Genomic DNA, 22,178 nt, shown 5'->3' with positions numbered 1-22,178 from the left:
AGGAGGAGTTTTCATTCTGCTCTGACTGTCCTATGAGGCTGCATAACCCCTGACCTTCTGAGCAGTGCTGATTGGCACTATGCTGATCACATACACCCTCCCAAAGAAGAAAAAAAAAAAAAAACACTCTAGCAATATAGACTAAACTGAGCATGTGCAGAGTGACTCCTAGAGCTCTGTAACATCGGAATTGGAGACAGTAGAAGGCAAGGATCTGAGAAGACAGGATCAAAAAGCCTTTTTCCACAATGAGTATAACGAGCATGCTTTACTGCATATAAAGACTGATTTTACTGTTGTGTGTTTAGTAACACTTTAAGAGGATTATTTTATTAAATAAAGAGTATAGATAGAGAAATATACTTTAGAATTTATCTAAAATGTTATAAGCATTCATTCTTATAAACTTCTGCATGTCATACCCATGAAAGCTTTACCTAGGCAAGCTGCTAAATACACAGTTGAAATACATGTAATAAAACGGTGTTATCTGCTTAAAAGCTTTGTAATTGGTTTAATCCAGGCATCATCCACCTTTTGACTGTAACAGCTGAAAGTGTAATAGCTTGGATCCCCCCAAGACCTCATTATTCACCCAAGTGGATAACAAAGAAACAGAAGCATGCTGATAAGATCATCTCTCTGCTCAATCTGTTCTCCTCTCCTGACTCTCACTCTCAGCAAATGTACAGTGCAACAGAACTTCACTGGCTACTGGTGCTGTCCCTCTCCTAATCTATTCCCTGTAGAGGAGACTGAAATCCACATCAATTTTAAGTAGTTTACCAGTTGCATTTAAAAATATATGCAACCAAAATATTTGCAATTACTTGCTAATAATAATTCAGGAATTCATAACTGCATTTTTTGTTTAAAACCTGCCTATATTTATTTTAAGTGCAAAATGTGTCCATGAACAGATTTATCAGTGTTTAAATTTTTGTTTTACAAGGCAATGGATCTGTCTGTGGATGAGTCCAGCTTAACAGGCGAGACTGCTCCATGTTCTAAATCTACCACCCCACAACCAGCAGCTACTAATGGGGATTTAACATCGAGAAGCAACATTGCCTTTATGGGAACTTTGGTTAGATATGGCAAAGCAAAGGTGAGACTGTTTTTATGTATATTTTATTTTTAAATCCTTTTCATTACATGCACCCAGTAATTTAGCTAAAGCGTTCTTGAGAATAGAACTCATGGTTGCACAGCGATGTCCCTTCTGACCCAGGCATTGTTTTAATCAAATATAAATATAGGTAGTGCAGCGCTAAAAATGAAATATGAGAGTATACCAATGGTAATATGCAAAATAACAAATATGTAGCAAATATTAAAGCAACAATATGTCCTTAGGAAATTGTAGCAATGGTGAAGCTATGTCAGATACCTTCACTGATATTGTAATACAGTAGTATAACACACGGTGCAAATAATAGTGCTGAATAACTATGAATGGTAAACCACAATATAATTGAAAAAATGGTGACTTGATAGAATCCCAGTGGAACCTGTGATCCGGTGCAGTGCAGGAACAATAAGTAAATTGCACACTCACCAGATGCACAATTTAACTGCGCAATTGTGTCATGTACACCAGAGGTCCCTTTGGTTGTGGATAGAGCGTGGCCTGGATTGGATAACTCCGCGATAGGTAATGGAACGTCTGAGGGTCCCTTAGATGAGTTTGGTTCACGATAGGTTCTGCCAATTACAGCTCTCTTCTAGGCCCTGGGATGGTCACCTGGTGGTCCTGAGGAGTTAAATGCTCGTAGTGGAGCAGAAAGGAATACCCATAGTGTTGTATTTTTAGTTGAATCAAAAATTGAATTTATTCAGGATAAAAATAGAAAAGACACACTTCTCAGGTACTGTAATAGAAAAAAACAATCCTCGTGCACAAAGGATATAATAAAAATTGAATGCAGCATAACACTGACCAGCTGGTGAAAAAGGGGGGGGGGGCGACGGACGTCCCTGATCCGGGGGCTTGACGTCACGGGCTACTCCTTCATCCATCATCAGAAGGGTAAGCGCCATTGTTTTAATCAACATTTCTCCAAAAGCCAGAACTGCTTTTAAGCCCTGGTTCACACTGATGTGGTCCAGAATTCACAGCGTTTTCTGTACGAGTTCCGCACCGCATCAGAATCACACCCCGTTCATGCGAACCGCGACGGGTGTGTATGTTAAGTTAACACCCCGATATCGTTCCTCAAAACGCGGTGCGATGTGCAGAATCAGATCGCATAGGTGTGAGTACCCATGTGATCCGATTCTAGTGCGGACCCAAAAAAGGGTGCTGCACGTTTTTGGTGCGGATGCGGTGCGATTTGAGCCATACATAATGTATGGCTCAAATCGTACTGCACACATTTCACATGTGATTTGCACAAGAATGCAGTGCGGTTCCTGTGCAAATCACATGCGATGTACCGCACCGCATGAGTGTGAACCTAGCCTCAATCACGGGGTAGATTCTCCGCTTAACTGTTTTTTTTGCTGTTGCAAAACTGTTCATTGAGCAGCAGAGGGGAGTAGCAACTGACAATTGTGTATGTCTCCTAGAAAGTACATTCCTAATTTCTTGTTGAGAGCAGAAATCCCCTTGAAACAAGTAGCAAGTGGATGTTGGCTGGTTGCCATGGGGCACTTTAGCTTGATTTACCTTGCATGGGTTTCTTTTTGTAGGTATATCATTTTGGCTTACGCAATAGTTTGTGCAATGCAGGTAATTTAGAGAGCTACCTTCATTTAAAAAGTAATTTTATCACTTTCAAATAAATTGTATCCATTTTTTAAACTACTTTTAAAATGAATAGTACTTGTAAACGCTTGGAAAATTGTGAAACTTGCACAGATATCATGTATACATTTAATTTTAAATTTTTTTTAAAAAAAGAAAACTTTTTTTTTTTTTTTTTTCAACCAAACCTTGGTGTGCCTTTTGAGTATTAGGATGTAATGCCAGATCCAGCCAAACTAAATTTAGAGATGTAGATTTACATAAGTATAGGTATGGGGTGAAATTGAAAACCAATATGATGAAGGTTCCAGTGGTGTCTTGTCTCTGTTTGCATACATATCTGTTACAAAGGCAGTTGAGCCTCTAAAGTTTACCATGTGCGGTGTGAATTTTGACTCATTCCTGATGTGCTGGCTAATATTTGGTCAGTGGGTGGCCCTGCTGTCCCTGCTCCTTTTTGAAGCGCCCTGCTAGAAAGCCTTCTGCTGAATAGCGGCTGCATCCAGACTGATGCACCCACTATGCGGGTATTTTGATGACTGCAGGACAATGGCCACAGTGGGAGATTCATTCATCTGCGCTGCATTTAACCCGCAAGCCGAATGAAGGAGAAAATGATCAGAGTATGGCCAGAAAACAGTTGCATTGGGATAACATTCTAAATAGCAGAACTCCACCCAAAACGAGTATGTTCCATTTTGTTTGGGCCTGTGTATGAACAGTGGCTTCTTCAATTACAAGGGGAACTTGTATACAAAGAAACCTGATCATGCAGTGGACTCATCAGTGCCTCCCAACTTGACCATTGAACATATTCCATATTCTGGTTCAGATATGTTGATGTAGACATCTGAAGCAGAAAGTTTCCATGTACAAACCTTCACATAATCCTTCAAATATGCAGATGGTAGTATCATGTTCACCTGAGATAATGCACATCAAAAAGCACATCAACATGGATGCTGATGTGTATAGGAAACCAGCCTAGTCTCTGTAACTTCAACCACCCAGTATAACACAAGCTAGGGGTTTTTAGTACCCTGTATCACTGGTCTGAAATGGTGACAACCAACCCTGTGTCTAAGGACAAGGAAAATATTTGGAAACCTTGTGGAAAAGCTTGTGATACCCCTAAAGAGCAGAGCATTTGTCTGCATGTCAGGAATAAGTGCAATTTTATGTGTGTTCCACAATGCACAGTAACGTGAACCAAGCCTTGGACAGGGGTGCCTTGTGACTGAAAATACTTTTCAAGGGTGCCCAGACTGGAAAAAGGTTAAGAAACACTGGGTTACATAAGTGCTAAAAGTTTTTATGAACACATTTTCAGTTCTAGATATACCGTGGCCTGTCAGTGAAATATCAATTAAATTAAAAGAAATACATTATTAAACTCAACTTTGCATATTAAGACTCCATGCACACTAGCGGTTTTGTTTTGTTTTATTTTTGTTTTTTGCTCCTAGAAGCCAGTAGTGTTCTCCTATGTATCCATGCACACTACTCTATGCTACAAGTATTTTTCAAGCCTCAACGTTTAGGAGCAGAAAAAAAATTGTTTTTGGGAGCATTTTTCCGGCAGAAAAAATGCTACTAAACCGCTACGAACAGCTTTTACCGAGAGTTTTTTTGGTTTTTATTCTATTCATGTACTGTAAAAACGCTAATGCTTTAAAACTACTACAAGCAGGCACAAAAATGCTATTATATCAGTGTTTTTCATTCAGCATATTTTTTTTCTGTATTTTTTGAGCTTATAAAAATGCTAGTGTGTGTGGAGCTAGTAGAGCTTGCATCACTTTGTTAAAGTGGAACTTTACCCATAACAATGTGAACAGAATTATATTCTTTAACAAGGAACATACATTCCACATTAATGAATATTCTACCAAAATTTGTGTGTGCTGTAAATTGCTTCCAGCATTGTTCCTGTTTCTTCTTGCTGGAGGCTGCCATTTTGCTGAAGCTCAGAGCCCATGAACAGCAGTAAATCTTTAGGCTGTCAGAAAATCGGCCTCTAGACTTTCAAGAGCAACTGATCATGTGCAGAGCAGAGTGAGACGGTGTATTAGTGGATTTTAACCACTTTCCCACTGCCCTATAGCAGATATACTGCTACGGGGCAGCAGGGGCACGCAGAATCGTGTGTGTGTATATATATGTATATGTGTGTGTGTATATATATATATATATATATATATATATATATATATATATATATATATATATGTGTGTGTGTATATATATATATATATATATATATATATATATATATACACACATACATACATGATCTTGCATTTCCGGGCAGGGGGCCCACGCCGCTATTCACGGTCTCGGCTGTCAATCACTGGGTCCCGCCCCGGTGATTACTTGCCGGCACCTGGTGATCACCAAGCATTACCGACAGAGGGAGAGAACTGTATGTAAACAATACAGTTCTCTCCCATGTTAGCTCCTGCACACTGCTTTGTATGACTGTGTATAGCACAGTCATGCAAAGCAGTGTGCTTACAGTTGAAAGCACTAACACAGCACACAGTAAAACAGGGCACAGTTAACCTTTTGATCACCCTTCATGTTAACCCCTTCCTGCCCAGTGCCATTAGTACAGTGTTAGTGCTTTTTATTAGCACTTATCACTGTATTGGTGTCACTAGGGATGTCAGTGACACCAAGTCAGTTCCCACCAGTGTCAGAATACCTGCCGCAGTCCCGCTATAAGTCGCTGATCGCTGCCATTACTAGTTAAAAAAAAATTCAAAACTATTGTTTTTTTTTCTCTCAACATTGTCGATTTTTTTTTTTGTAGCTCAAAAATAAAAACCGCACAGGTGATAAAATACCACCGAAAAAAAGGAAGTACGTTTAATTTGGATGCAGTGTTGCATGACCATGCAATTGTCAGTTAACCACTTGCCTACCAGGCAGTTATACCCCCTTATTTACCAGGCCAATTTTCAGCTTTCAGCGCTGCCGCACTTTGATTGACAATTGCGCGGTCATGCAACATTGTACCCATATGAAATTTTGATCATTTTTTTCTCACAAATAGAGCTTTCTTTTGGTGGTATTTAATCGCCACTGGGCGGTTTACTTTTTGAGCTATAAATAAAAAAAGTGCAAAAAATTAAAAAAAAAAAAAAAGTTTCTTTGTTTCTATTATAAAATTTTTCAAACAGGTATTTTTTCTCCTTCACTGATGTGCGTTGATGAGGCAGCACTGATGGGCACTGATAGGCGGCACTGATGGGCACTGATAGGCAGCACTAAAGGGCACTGATAGGCAGTACTAATGAGGTGGCACGGATAGGCGGCACTGATAGACAGCACTAATGAGGTGGCACGGATAGGCGGCACTAATATGCAGCACTGATAGGCGGCACTGATAGGTGACACTGATGATGGGTACTGATAGACGGCACTGACTGGCATCACTGCTGGGCACTGACTGGCGGCACTGACTGGCACAACCCCTGGGCACTGACTGGCAGCACTGCTGGGCTGCACTGGTGGGCAGCACTGGTGGGTGGGCACAGGTGGGTGGTACTGCTGGGCACAGGTAGGTGGCACTTCTGGGCACAGGTGTGTGACACTGCAGAGTGGCACAGGTGGGTGCACTGCTGGGCACAGGTGGGTGCACTGCTGGGCACAGGTGGGTGATCTGCTGGGCACAGGTGGGCGGAGCTAGTGGGCGCACTGCTGGGCACAGCTGGGCGGAACTTGCGGGTGGCACTGCTGGGCACCGATCATCAGGGCACTGATCATCAGTGCCCTGATGATCGGTGCCGATCCCCGCTCTGACAACTGACGGTTCTCGGCAGTACTTTCCTCACGATCTGACAGCGTGAGGAAAGTGCAGCCGAGAACCGGCACTTGCATTTCCCTCTGATCAGCGTGTCATTGGACACCGCTGATCACGTGGTAAAAGGCTGCTGTGATTGGCCTTTTACCACGTCATGTGATCAGCTGTGTCCGTAGGACACAGCGATCATGGAGATCGCCGGGTGCGCGCCCCCTGGGGTGCGCAGGAGAGCGCGTTCTGGGAGGACGTCATATGACATCCACTCAGAACTGGCCGGCCGCAGTGCAGCCGTCATTCGGCTATCTGCTGTCGGCAGGTAGTTAATGTAATGCAGCGCCGTAATGCGAAAAAATGGCCTGGTCAGGAAGGGGGGTAAATCCTCTGGAGGGCAAGTGATTAAACAGTATAGGTACATATTTTTAATGTTTTACATAGCTATAACCTGCAAAGGAGCCTTCTTTTTCTGGTTAAAGTTCCACTTTATGCTGTTTTACAATGTCTTAAATATTGGAACAAGTATGCATATTAGAATGTTCAAATGCTAGCTTTCAATTTGTGAAGTAAATGCTGAAACTAGGAATAGCCAGCTGCCTATTATTTTCAAGTAGTCAGATACAGCAGTCTCCATATTTCTTTAATATTTTGTTTCCTTTCCATGTATCAGGGGTGCATCTAACCTACTCAGTCTGTTTTCTTGGTGCAGGGAATAGTCATTGGCACTGGAGAAAATTCAGAATTCGGGGAGGTCTTTAAAATGATGCAAGCAGAAGAGGTGAGTTATGTTTATGGACCACTGGAAGCTTTAATATTAAAAGGTAACTACAATTTGAAATACATCCTGCCTCCCATAAGATTCCTCTTTTTTTTGCCTTCCTCTAGATCAGTGTTTCTCAACTCCAGTCCTCATGGACCCCCAACAGGTCATGTTTTCAGGATTTCCATTATTTTGCGCAGGTGATTTGATCAGTTTCACTGCCTTAGTAATTACCACAGCTGTTTCATCTGAGGGAAATCCTGAAAACATGACCTGTTGGGGGTCCATGAGGACTGGAGTTGAGAAACACTGCTCTAGATCAACTGTGGGTTTAGGATTATAACTTTATTTTTTTTTCTATGGTTGAACTGGATGGACTTTTGTCTTTTTTTTTAGCCATCCTAACTATGTAATAAATCTCTTGTTGTAATATTAAGCTTTAGATGCAGCACTACCTTGTTCAGGCTGCCATGTCCATAGAACTTTTTGAGCCTCCCGGATGCTGCAGTCTGTGAAATATGGTACATTAACGACATCATCCCTCAAAGAATAATGGGCCACCTGTCTAAATTCTCAGACAAGTTAATGTGCTGCCCATTTACTTCTTTAGCAGACACCCTTGTGTTTGTCATTGTTAGCAGTTGGCTGGCTCTATGCAACCTTCAAATGATGTTCAGCCACAGCAGCCTGAATAGGAGGTAGGCTGCATGTGAGGTCTGATATTACATATCTTAAGGGAGGCAATGCTATTCATACTCTGGATTCTTGTTCAATGTAGACAACAAGCTTTTTCTTGCATCATGACCCTTTATTGTCATACTGTACAAAGAATACATCCACATTGTGGTTCTAATTCTAGGGCCAACTTTTTTTTGATGCACAAGATAGGTGGCTGCCTCTACTCAAAGTTGGTTATCAAAAAAGTGAATTGGACTCCGATACTTTAAAAGATTAAAATCCAATGTATTGTTCTAAAGTGAGCTATTGATGGGGTGATACTTGTTATAGGTAGAGATGCACTGAAATTTTGGTGGCCGAAAACACCCCTTTTGGCCATTGGCCGAAATGGAAAAAAGCACCGATATAGGTGCCTAAAAAACCTCGCCGCCGATCTCTAGTAGTTCCCAGCCTAACCTGAGAAACCATTGATCCCGGCACTGGGCATAGAGATGAGTGAAGGAAAGATGGCCGCCACTCATCTCTATGCCCTTGGAGGGCCGGAGTGATGTCACTTCCTGTTCCGGCCACTTCTTTTTTACAGCACTAGATCAATGCTTTTTTTTTTTTTTTTTTTTGGGATCCAATGCTTTACATTGTAGAGGAGAGATGTTGGGTCTTATTGACCCCATATCTTGCCAAAAAGAGGACTTGTCACTAATTATTTATTCATGCATTTCTTTTGATAAGAATAGAAGTGATAAGATAAAAGGGACAGTGCAAAAAAAAAAAAAGTTTAAAGTGCCCCCGTGCTCACACGTGGTGAACACATACGTAGGCTATGCCCAAATATATAAATGGTGTTCAAACCACACACGTGAGGTATTGCCATGAACGACAGAGCAAGAGCAATAATTCTCACACTAGACTTCCTCTGTAACTTTACACTGCTAACCTGTAGAAATATTTAAAGCATCACCCATGGAGTTTACGTACCTCAGTTTCACGCCATTCCACGAGTGTGCGCAATTTTAAAGCGTGACATGTTGGGTATCTATTTACTCGCCATAGCATCCGCTTTTATATTTTACAAAAAAATTGGGGTGTATATTGTGTGTTTTTTGTTTAATCAGTGTATTTTTTTTCCTAAAAATATATATTCATTTTTAAAAACTGCGCGTTTCGGTTTTCGGCCAAGTGCATTTTGAATTTTCGGTTCCCAAATTTTCATTTCGGTGCACCACTAGTTGTAGGAGTAATTTACAAGCCATTTAGTGTTTTGATTTGTAAATTTTTTTTTAGATGTGCTCTTTATGTGTGCATGTATGTTTGCATACATTTTAAATATCTTTCAAAGAACAGGCATACATTTTTTGTAGAAAATAGAAAGCAAGAAAAAGCAGTTATATTTGTAAAGGTGTATTATTGATCTTGCATTGGCTAGACCAGGGGTGGGCAAACTTTTTGACTTGAGGGCCGCAATGGGTTCATATATTGGACCCGGGGGCCGGACCAAGAGTAGATGAATGATGTGTATGTGTCATCCATAGTAAGTATAGTAATATTCCCCCATAGTAAGCATAGTAATTAATCCCCCATAGTAATTAATCCCCCATATAGTAATTAATCCCCCATATAGTAATTCATCCCCCATAGTAATTCATCCCCCATAGTAATTCATCCCCCATATAGTAATTCATCCCCCATAGTAATTCATCCCCCATATAGTAATTCGTCCCCCATATAGTAATTCGTCCCCCATATAGTAATTCATCCCCCATATAGTAAGTCCCCCATATAGTAATTCATTCCCCATATAGTAAGTCCTCCATATAGTAATTCATTCCCCATATAGTAAGTCCCCCATATAGTAATTCATTCCCCATATAGTAAGTCCTCCATATAGTAATTCATTCCCCATATAGTAAGTCCTCCATATAGTAATTCATTCCCCATATAGTAAGTCCTCCATATAGTAATTCATTCCCCATATAGTAAGTCCCCCATATAGTAATTCATTCCCCATATAGTAAGTCCTCCATATAGTAATTCATTCCCCATATAGTAAGTCCCCCATATAGTAATTCATTCCCCATATAGTAAGTCCTCCATATAGTAATTCATTCCCCATATAGTAAGTCCCCCATATAGTAATTCATCCCCCATATAGTAAGTCCCCCCCCTGTGTCAATTCACTTACCTTTGGTCCGCGCGTTCCTCTCGTATTCCCGCGCCGTTCTGGTCTTCAGGGAGGACTGTGAGAGGAGTTCGTCACGCTGCCCCGCCTACATCCTGACAGCTGCAGAGTCCTGACGTCCGAGAGGAGGGAGGGGGGCGGCCATCCGAGAGGGGGGGCGGCCATCCGAGAGGAGAGGAGGGGAGGGGAGAGGAGGAGAGGAGGGAGGGGAGAGGAGGAGAGGAGGGAGGGGAGCGGGCGCCCGGCACACAGGAGAGCCGCATCTAAATTTGTAAAGAGCCGCGGCTTGCCGACCACTGGCCTTGCGGGAGCCTAGCTCCGCGGGCCGGATTAAAAGGTCCGCCGGGCCGTATACGGCCCGCGGGCCGTAGTTTGCCCATTGCTGGGCTAGACTGTAATACAAAGTATAAACCTAAAGTCTATCTAAAAATGAGTTCTAGAAATGTGAAGTTTAGAGAAGGAATGTCGTGTCAGCACCTGCATGCATTATATTATAAACCTTACAACATAGATAAAATGCCTTTTTCCCTTTTTCCTTGTTTATAAGACTGCAAAACAAAAAAAATGTTTCATATATGTTATAATAGTTGTAATTCATGGAAAAGAATATTAAATTGTGTTGATGCACATCCTGATGCATGTCTACACAATTCATGTAAACCCACCATGATGTGTGTTATGGCATATGTTGATGTCCAATAAATTGCATGTTGAAACCTCACAACAAAAATTGATGTGCTTTCCATGGAAAACTTATCAGTGGAAAAAATTCATAGGTGTGAACCAGCCTTAAAGAATAATTCTAGGCATTGGTAGGTTATACCCTACCTAGCCAATATTACTGGATGCTGGAAATCTCTGACGTAGACTGCTAATTTAGTGATCTCCACATGTTTCAGGGTCTTGTGCTGAGTGGCTGCACCTCTGCTTACTGAACTCGGGAGCTTAGGTACTTGGCATGGGCGCCGTTCAGAGAATGCTTTGCAATTTTTGTATTTTTTTTTTGGGGGGGGGGGGGGGAATTTATTTCTGTACAGAACATGTGCGAGCAGGTTTAGGTGGTGCCAGACTTGTTAGCAACATCTAGAGTGTCATAACTGGGAGCAAGACGAATGTGTGCTGCCTTCTCACCGCCTGGCCTAATGAAGGTGTTCACTTTGGCCGCATCAATGTCACACAGCTTCTTCACTGCTTCTTTAATCTGGTGCTGGTTTGCTTTGACATTGGAAATGAAAACCAGAGTGTTATTGTCCTCACGCTTCTTCATAGCAGCTCAGTGGTCAGAGGGAACTTAATGATGGCATAATGGTCAAGCTTATTCCAAGGGCACTTTTCCTTGGGTTGCCTTCTCAGCCTCAAGGTTTTGGGTCTACGGAATGTAGGAGAGGTTCGGATTTTCTTGTAATGGTGTACTTCTTTTAACACAGCTTTTTTGGCCTTCATAGCCTTAGACTTTGCTTCAGTCTTGGCAGGGACAGACAGGTGTCTACTGTCATTACATATTCTTGAATGAATACAAAGCGTTCTCTGATTGGGCAAGGTGAAGTGGTGAGATTATGCTCTCCACTTTGTCCAGAGAATGTTTTGCATTCTTTTATAAAATGCAGTGCATTATCTGATTGTACCTGTGTCAAGCAGCTGACCTCCTTTATTCACACTGCACCAGAGCAGCCGCTCAGTGTGGGACCAAAGAGCAAGTGTTCACTGGAGTAGTGGCTTTTGCTTCAGTATTTAACAGCTTCCAGGGGCATTACCCAGGCATGATATATACATACTGTTGACTGTATACATACTGTTACATACTGTTGACTGACAATACAGTGGATATACAAAGTCTACACACCCCTGTTAGAATGTCAGGTTTCTGTGATGTAAAAAAAAAAATGAGACAAAGATAAATCATTTCAGAACTTTTTCCACCTTTAATGTGACCTATAAACTGTACAACTCAGTGGAACAACAAACTGAAATCTTTTAGGTGGAGGGAAGTAAAACTAAAAAAACTAAAACAATATGGTTGCATAAGTGTGCACACCCTTAAACTAATACATTGTTGAAGCACCTTTTGATTCTATTACAGCACTCAGTCTTTTTGGGTATGAGTCTATCAGCATGGCACATCTTGACTTGGCAATATTTTCCCACTCTTCCTTGCAAAAACACTCCAAATCTGTCATATTGTGAGGGCATCTCCTGTGCACAGGCCTCTTCAGATCACCCCACAGATTTTCAATGGGATTCAGGTCTGGGCTCTGGCTGGGCCAATTCAAAACTTTAACCTTGTAGTGAAGCCATTCCTTTGTTGATTTGGATATATGCTTTGGGTTGCTGTCATGCTGAAAGATTAAGTTCCTCTTCATGTTCAGCTTTCTAGCAGAAGCCTGAAGGTTTTGTGCCAATATTGACTGGTATTTGGAACTCTTCATAATTCCACCCCAAAGCATGATGCTGCCACCACCATGCTTCACTGTGGGTATGGTGTTCTTTTGGTGATGTGCAGTGTTGTTTTTGCGCAAAACATATCTTTTGTAATTATGGCCAGAAAGTTCATCATTGGTTTCATCAGACCATAACACAAATTTCCACATACTTTTGGGAGACTTCAGATGTGTTTTTGCAAAATTTAGCCGGGCTTGGTGGTTTTTCTTTGTAAGAAAAGGCTTCCGTCTTGCCATTCTACCCCATAGCTCAGACATATGAAGAATACGGGAGATTGTTGTCACATGTACCACACAGCCAGTACTTGCCAGATATTCCTGCAGCTCCTTTAATGTTGCTGTAGGCCTTTTGGTAGCCTCCCAGATCAATTTTCTTCTCGTATTTTCATCATTTTTGGAGGGACGTCCAGTTCTTGGTAATGTCACTGTTGTGCCATAATTTCTCCACTTGATGATAACTGTCTTCATGTGTTCCATATATCTAATGTCTTGGAAATTCTTTTGTACCCTTCTTCTGAATGATACCTTTTAACAATGAGATCCCTCTGATGTTTTTGAAGCTCTCTGCGGACCATGGCTTTTGCTGTAGGATGCGACTAAGAAAATGTCGGGAAAGACCTACTAGAAAAGCTGAACTTTATTTAGGGTTAATCAGAGGCACTTTAAATGACAGGTGTGTACTGAGTCCTATTTAGCAAGATTTTTAATTTGATTACTTAATTCTGAACACAGCTACATCCCCAGTTATAAGAGGGTGTGCACACTTATGCAACCGCATTATTTTAGTTATTTTATGTTTACTTCCCCCTTAAAAGATTTCAGTTTGTTTTTCAATTGATTTGTACAGTTTATAGATCACATTAAAGGTGGAAAAAGCTCTGAAATTTATTTATCTTTGTCTCATTTTTTTACATCACAGAAACCTGATATTTTAACAGGGGTGTGTAGACTCTTTATATCCACTGTACCTCTGCTCCCCTTTTACATGCAGTAACTATGCTGCATCAGCACAATATGGAACACAGCAAAGGGTACTTTGCCAAGAACACAATAGGCTATGCTATTCTCTTCAGTTCAAAGCACTTCTCAAGACATTCTCATGTAATCATGCCACTGTTGTACTCAAGTGCATAAATGGGTTATCCTGCATCTTGTTGGTTTCTGACAGCTCAACAATGTGGCACCAATTTAGATGGCATGTCGTTTGCCAAAATTCTTCCATTCTCAGAGTATAAAACAAAATCTTTTGAACAACCTAAGCCACATGATAAAGTATTATACAGTTTTTATAATCCATTATAGGAAAAGACAGTAAGCTGTTGCAGAAATCACAAATTATATCTAGTTAATACATTTTCCTCCATTTTTTGTATGGGGAGAGCAGATTATATGTAGTACTGACTTTATCTGGTCACCCCAGAAGTTAAATTAAAGTGATCCTGCAGCAGAAACTCCATAGAGAGAAATAGAAGACGCTCCTACTGCATTGTGCATTTGTGAGATGTACATTTTCCATGTGGGTGACCCAATGACCTTTAAAATGTTATATTGTCCTTTATAGTACTTCGGCTTTGCCAGTGGTTAGTTATTGTATTCAGTGATCGTTTTCTGTGCAGCAATATGCCAGTCATATTAGCAAACAGTAAGACATTTGTTGCCTATGTGAGCCATGTTGTTATGCAGCCTTGGGCATGCGAGTAGCCCCACATTTTCTATTTCTGCTTTGCCAGATGGTCAATTAGAAAACCACACGCAGGCCATTTTCATGTTGCGTTTATGCATCAGTTTGTTGATTCATAATGGAGATAACATTTTCTTTCTCTAGGCACCAAAGACTCCACTGCAGAAAAGCATGGATATTTTAGGACAGCAGCTCTCCTTGTATTCTTTTGGTATAATAGGTGAGTATATATTCTGTACAGCCTTCTGCCTTCCTCCCTAGCAGTGTGGAGTGTTTATCATCTGTGGTTCAGTTATTGTCAATCAATTATCAGAGCAGAAAGTAATATCTTGTTTTCAGGGGGTGTTGGGAGGTATTTTTGGCTCATTCATCTTGGCTGCTTTCCATTTGCCTGTACAGAACATCACACATTATTATGAATTAAAGCACGGCATCTCTCTTAGGAAGATGGCACATTTAATATCACGCCACTCATATTTGTTATCTTCATTTGTTCAGAAGCTGTATTTCTCATAGTTGTAAATTCAACGCCACCTGCTATACTTCCAGATATAGTCATGCTTTTATGAGTTATGTATTGCTTTTTTTTTTGTTTTTTTAGGTATTATAATGCTGGTAGGATGGCTACAAGGGAAACATATACTCGATATGTTCACAATTGGAGTAAGGTAGGGGACTTGCATATCTGCACCTGCAATTCCTACAACTCCTTGTAGAGAGGAACAATTTTTAAAGTAAACCTGTCACCTGAGCATATAATTAAAATGCATAAACAATTGTTACCTTTAGTAAGCCTCCGTTCACACTAGAATGTGGTGCGAGAAACCCATGATCCATGCGTGTTTCCCACACCGTATTCAAGTCACATTGCTTTACGATCTGCAGCAGGTGTCGGTGCAATCACAACGACACCCCAAACGCAGGTTGTAAAAGCATTGCCTTTGCCTGCATCGGATTGCATAGTACAAATTGACCCTGCGATCCAGTTGCACTGTGTTCCCCAGATTGCTGCATGCAAGACTTTTGTTGTGAATTTCTAGTCTGTGGTTCTGTTTGATAATGTCCTTTTAAATCCATTTTGCTGTAGCCGGGACCTGACTACGTGTATTACTTTTTTTTTTCTCCTTTTTGAAAGTGGGATTCCCATTTTACCCTCTACTAAAGTGTATTGCCACACTGACTTGTAACTTAAAGCAGAACTTCATCCAAAAGGTCTTGCCTGCATCCTTCCCTCCTCTTCTTTAATATTTGGCACTTTTTGTGATGGGGGCAAGCGGATACCTGGTTTTGACAGGTGCCCATTGCCCTTTGGATCACCTTGGCGATCCAAGCAGAGGTTTACTGCCTTCCTCGCAGCCTTCTGGGACATGTCACAAGTCCCAGAAGACTACAGAACCATTCACAAAACGCAGTGGGAAATCTGCTGTGAAGCCACAAGGATTCACTACCGGTTTTTGTTAGTTAAGAGGCCTGCATTGGACCCCAAGCCGATTGAAAAATTGGCTCAGGTGAGGACAGCGCTGGCTGTCTGGGCAGGTATGTGTCATTATATTAAAAGTTACATCTTTTTTTTGGGGGGGGGGGGGGTGGAGCTCCTTTTTTACATCCATCAATCATAAAAGTGGATGGGGACTAAACTTTGTGCGATGTCATAATGTAACTAGGTACATGTTTGTGCAACACCTACATTCATGAATACAGCTGCTGTTTCTTTTGGGTTCATTTACACAGGCAGCTTGAGGAGGGGGGGGGGGGGGGTTAAATCAGGTGGTAATTGGTGGTTTTACCAGTAGATAGGAAGTACTAAACCCTGTGAATCTCCCCAACCCCCTAAAGAGGAAGGGGGAGAGAAACCACAGAAAAATGGGAATTTTTAAGGTGCAGTCAAATACAAACCAGAAAATAATATATAGTTAGTTTTATTGATACAAATTTTCGAAATTATTTCTTTATTATAAATATCCCAATAAAATATAATATACAAGCTACAGATTAGATACTAAATATATCTGAAGAGTCAAAGTGCATAAAGATCTATGCGTTTTGCCCCTAAAAAGGGCTTCTTCAGGTTCCAATTTGTTACTACAACATATCTGCTTGTGTAACTAATAAACAAAATGATAATCAAAAAGTCAAATACATACCAAAAACATAAATAATAATATACACAAGAATTACAGTAGTGGCAACAATATCAGATCTACATTGCATCATTATATGAGACTCAAATGAAAAGCAAAAAAAAGGAAGGAGAGAGAAATAAACCACAACTTTTTTTGTTTTGTTTTTTTTCTTTTTTATGCACTTCGACTCTTCCAATCAAGCTCATATATTTAGTATCTAATCTGTAGCTTGTAAATTATGTTTTTATTGGGAGAATTATAATAGGGGGAAACATTATTTTTTTTTTAATTTCTCTTAATACAATTGTAATTTTATATTTTCTGGTTTATATTTGACTGCATCTTCAAAATCCCCATTTTCCATGATTTCTCTCTCCCTTCTCTTTGGGGGGGAGGTGAGATTCATGGAGTTTACTACTTCCTATCTACTGGTGCATTTTGGGATGGTACTTTTCATAAGGTTATTGATAAGGCCCCCCATCTGTTTCCTGGTGGTTTTGTCACCCTCCCCCCAACTACCCACCTAAATAAAGCAATGCAGCCACTCAGGGTTTTACTCCTTCCTCATTCCGTGGCCACAGCAACAGTTAAATTGAACATCACATTCAACAGACGGTACCACCACTGAGCACAGCCTATTCAAGGTAATAGGGCTACTCTGTAATCATGTGCAATGCACACAGTTGTGATGTGATGTGGTGTTGTGTCACTTTGAGGGACATATCGCCTCCTCACCGCTTGACAAATGCCCTTTGAAAAGCGATCCACCACAGGTTGCTTTCAAAGGAGCAACCAAGCTAGCCACACAAGTGAACAAGCCCTTACAGTTGCCACTGTCTGATCTGTTATGTGATTTATTTGTGTTACATTGGACGGTTAGAAATACTAAAATCTTTCTTAAAAAAAAAAAAAAAAAAAAAAAAAGCCAGCATGAGATGAAATATAATTTTGTTTCTTTTTTTCTGTTTACAGTCTGGCTGTCGCAGCTATCCCTGAGGGACTACCCATTGTGGTAACTGTAACACTGGCACTTGGCGTGATGAGAATGGTGAAAAAAAGAGCTATTGTGAAGAAATTACCCATTGTAGAAACACTTGGTATGAATCCCAGATGAAATTACCATATCATGTTCTGCATTTTATGAATCCCTTTAGGCCTAGTGTACTATCTGCAGTCTTCAGTGTTGTTTAAAATGAAGATCAATGATTCACTGAGAAGTCAGTACTTTACAGTTATAGGGACATAGTGTTTAAAAATACATTAGAGTGTTAATATTGATTTAGAGTGAATCTGTCCATGATGAAAAATGGGCAACTATTACAGGTCCCTATGAGCAAGCAATGCAACTGCATAAGCAGTTCTACGTTTAGTTATATCCCGTTCCTCTCTTCGATTTACCTTCAGGGGCCTTAGGGCTGCAAAGAAGATGATTTGATCATAAGTACAGGTGCATGTAGACATTTTATGGAACCGCTCTAGAAGGAAACCTTCCCCAAATAACATGGAGGTTGCCAGTGCTGGCTTGCTGTTATGTAAATTCTTGTTGCCTGTCATTCTGAATCCTTCTGCACTTTCAGTCACTATGTGACTGTCACACATATATTTCCTGTGGTTCACGGACTCAAAGATATTTTTTAATTGCCTGCTAGCTGACAGCATAGACCTTGTACATTTATGCGGCTCTCTGCTGTACTGTGTAGATTTCTCCTGTTAAGGCAGTCCAGAGTCCTTACGTCTTCTACTGCCCTCAGTAGTATTACCTGCTAATACTTCATTTATTGTTCTTTTGATAGGTTCACGTTAACTTAAGCTGAAGTACATTCTTATACCTGCCTTTTGTGAGTTAAGTGTGAGCAGGGGCGGACTGAAAACTCATGGGGCTCTCAGGCAATAGGGAATCATGGGGCCCCTGTGTCCTCGCCCACATTCAAACCACACCCAAAAAAGCCTATGAATGTTAACAGGGCATCTCATGGGGCCATCTACTGACCCCAGGCCCTCGGGCAGTGCCCGAATGGTCAGTCCGCCCCTGAGTGTGAGCTTAAAAGTATTTGTAAACCCTTGCATTCTGTAAACCCAGTGAAGTGACTGGCCTCAGGTGGTACACAGAGATGTGAAACAAATCCTCCTACATAAGAGGCACCTGTTTTTCCAGAATTTTCTCTACATCTGTTCAAAGTCCTGTGTTTATAAAGCTTTTCTGAGCTTTCAGAAAACAGGAGACAAGGAGCTGAAATTATACACTGCAGAGCTCAGTGAGGAGAGCTCTGAGAGTTGATTGGAGGGAAAGGACGTAGCCATCCTTCACATAGCACACAACAACAGAACTGATGCTGTCAATCGCTGGCTGTGTGTTGGAGGTCTTTCCCCTGTCACCATTTTTCTCATTGTGTCAGAAAAATGTATCAGAATTGACTAATGTTGATGGCGGAAGAACGTGGCAGCAGAAAGAAAAGACATTTAGTGCTCTGGATAAAGACCCATACACACTATAGAGGGGTATGCTTTGTTCATATTTCATATCTGAGTTTTACAACCACTTTAACACCTTTCACAAGAAACATTTTCAGCACATACATTTAGAAACTATGAAAAGGATGTAATCCATTATTGCAATTTTAATCTCAATATATCCTAAAAGTACCTGGAACATTCTGAATGTCAAATTACATATTATAGCATTAAATGCTATATTCTCACATAATAACTGTTGTGGTAAAACTAGAGGTGGAAATATTGTCTCTTTAATACCCTTGCGTGATAGAATGGGTGTCCGTTCACAATGCAGTAGTTTATCTGAGGAAGGCTTGTAGTGGTTGTCGCATTTAACTGGACTTGTTCTTTAAAGGCATTGTACACTTTCAAATGTGTTTTGTTGTTTTATCTTGGTATCAGTGTAGTTATATTCTTTGTTCTATTCCTTGTTGTTTGTTTGCCTTAGCTTGTAATCATGAGATTGCACTTTGCAGCGTTGTGGGTAAGTGGTTAGCATTTCTGCCTGGCAGCATTCGGTTCATTGGTTCAAATCCCAACCATGACACTAACAACCTGGAGTTGGCACATTCTCCCTGTGCCTGTGTAGGTTTCCTCAGGGATACTCTGTATTCCTCCCAGACTCCAAAGACATTCTGGTAGGTTAATTGGCCCCTGATTACATTGGACCCAGTATATGTATGAATGTGAATTAGGAACCCTAGATGTAAGGCTCTTGAGGGCAGGAACTGATGTGAATGTACGATATACAGGGGTTAGATAAAAAATGGAAACACTTTTATGATTTGCAGGTGTGAAAGTGAGGATATGTTTCACATTGAAAGCGGAAGTGATATAACATTCTTTTGCTTCAGACCAATGAAGACTGAGATTGAGCTCTGCAGTCACTTTTGCAGCAGTTGCTTTCTTATTCCGGGTCACAATCCTGCGCAATGTCCTCTTTGTCTCTTTCAGTCAGTTCACCATGTCGACCGTGCTTATGCTTATCAGATAAGTTTCCCGAAAACTGTATATGCCGTCATAACCTTTGATACTGTACTTCACGACACTGCAAATAAATTGGCAACTTCAATCACAGAGGCACCAGCTAAGCAGGCAACAACAATTTCCACTCTTTAACCACTTGCCCTCTGTAGAGGATTTACCCCCCTTCCTGACCAGGCCATTTTATGCTGTTCGGCACTGCACTATTTCAACTGGTAATTGTGCGGTCGTGCAATGGTGTACCCAAACGAAATGTATGTCCTTTTTTCACACAAATAGAGCTTTCTTATGGAGGTATTTGATCACCTCTGCGAGTTTTATTATTTGCGCTATAAACAAAAAAGACCGAAATTAAAAAAAAAAACAAAACAATATTTTCACATTTGGTTATAAAAAATATCTTTGGTAAAAAAAAATCTCAATACGTGTATATTAATTGGTTTGTGTGAAAGTTATAGCGTCTACAAACTATGGTATATATTGGAATTTATGTAGCTTTTTCTACTTTTTGTAATGCCCATGTGGAGGGTTAGGCCTAAAAGAGTTTTAAATTCAGAAACAGTGATAGGTTTCCATGAGAATTGTCTGGCAAGAGCTGAATTTGGGTGGGCGGCGATGTATTGTGTGTTTAAATTGCCTTGGTCCACAATCAATTGGTACAAATCTTTTTCGTGAAAAACAGTGGAAGGGCTAAACGCTGGTGCTGGCAGCGAGCGGGGTCGATCCTGCTAACTCTGCGTTTTTGGGGAGACTATGCAAAGGAGGCACTAGTATAGTTCTGTACGTGGTCAATATCCTGATCCGTACAAACACTATACTAGTAATGGCGGTGATCAGCGACCTATAGCGTGAGTGCGATAGTGTGCAGGCAATCTAATGCTAGCTGACCCTGGCTGGTAGGGGAGCTTACTGACCCTGACGTTATGTGATGTCACTAGTGGCAGTAATACAGTAATCAGTGAAAAATTCTGACACTCTACTTATGGCACTGGTTGGGTAATGTGATCAAAGGGTTAATAGGGGCGATCAAAGGGTTAAATGTGCTAATCTACCGTGGGTGTGTAAAATGTAGTGGTGATTTTGCTCAGTGCTGTGTTCTCTTCTCTCTTATTTTTAAAATAATTTTATCAGAATAGTACAATGTTACCATAGTAACATTGTACTACTGAGATTGATTCATAACAGCTTTACTTACAATGTGATTGCATAATGATCACTGGGTCCTGTTCACCGGGATCTTCATTCTGCTGTGTCCAGAGGGCGTTGTGCCCCCTTGTGTTAGTATAGCCAGAGCGACGTATGGGTACGTCTCTTGGCCTGTAGCTGCCGCAGTACACTGTGGGCGGGTGGGAAGTGGTTAAAGCTCCGTAAACTCTGACATGACTCCGTATTTGTAGCAGCGCGCACAGTGAATGACAAAAGTCACCTGTTAGCTATGTGTCTCATCACACAGTGGAAGCAAAAGCATAATCATCACTTCCGCTTTCAACGTGAAATATGTCACTTTTATACCTGCAAATCATGCAGTGTTTCCTTTTTATTTTTTGTGTAGCCCCTGTATATGTAAAGAGCTGCATGGATTGTAGGCCCTACATGAGTACCTGTCATACCTATCTTGTCCCTCATAACCAAAAGGACAAACAACTTCTTATTCTTGGTCATATGTGTGCCTAGCCATTTCTGTGTTGCATCACAAATGTGTGAGTACTAATTTTCTGAAGCTAACACATCTCCTCTAGCTTGGTAAGCTCTGCTAATAGCTTTCACCTGTACCAGCACTAGACTGAGAGACCCAGGGATTGTGGGCTATATGGTTTCTTCATAGAGAGACCCATGGATTGTGGGTTATTTCGTTTTTTCATACAGAAAGTCTTTGACAGAGGTCATGCATTAACCTGTGCAGTACCATGCCACATGCCTCATATTTCATACAAACAGAAATTTCGGACACAGGAATACGATAATTTACTCGACTATAGGCTGTTCATACAGATTAGAAATGACACCTAGAAACCTCTAATAAGTGCACATTTTATGCAGGTTAAAAAAAAAGGTGCATGTAGGAAGCTTTATAATGCCTATAATATTAAAGATGTTTTGCAGCTTATCCAAGCCACTTCTTAAATTCTGGTGAATGTCAGGCACACACTTGACCATCTGTAGTTGCAAAAGTAACTCAAGTCACATTATGTCGAGTGTGCCAAGACAGATGTTGATTGTCCAAGAACAGGATGGGAAGTGTGAAAGTTGTGGATTACATAATCCCATTCCTTGGTGTGAGTTAATGAGTTAATCCTTGT

General features: G+C 40.8%; 1 protein-coding gene and 1 pseudogene across 1 annotated transcript in view; one reads left to right on the top strand and one right to left on the bottom strand.

Annotated features, from left to right (window-relative positions):
- Positions 1-22,178, top strand: part of ATP2C1 (ATPase secretory pathway Ca2+ transporting 1) — a 163,016-nt gene that overhangs the window by 85,728 nt on the left and 55,110 nt on the right. Inside the window, exons 8-12 of the mRNA XM_089652058.1 lie at positions 953-1,108; positions 7,255-7,323; positions 14,423-14,498; positions 14,880-14,946; positions 17,374-17,498. Coding sequence (XP_089508184.1) covers positions 953-1,108; positions 7,255-7,323; positions 14,423-14,498; positions 14,880-14,946; positions 17,374-17,498 — 493 coding nt within the window. The remainder of the gene's footprint in view (positions 1-952; positions 1,109-7,254; positions 7,324-14,422; positions 14,499-14,879; positions 14,947-17,373; positions 17,499-22,178) is intronic.
- LOC149447774 (large ribosomal subunit protein uL23 pseudogene) lies at positions 11,214-14,364 on the bottom strand (annotated as a pseudogene).

Source organism: Staurois parvus, unplaced genomic scaffold (assembly GCF_062004578.1).
Source record: "Staurois parvus isolate SC_StPar_1 unplaced genomic scaffold, SC_StPar_1.0 ptg000670l, whole genome shotgun sequence".
NCBI lineage: Eukaryota > Metazoa > Chordata > Amphibia > Anura > Ranidae > Staurois > Staurois parvus.
This window is presented reverse-complemented; position numbering and strand designations above follow the sequence as displayed.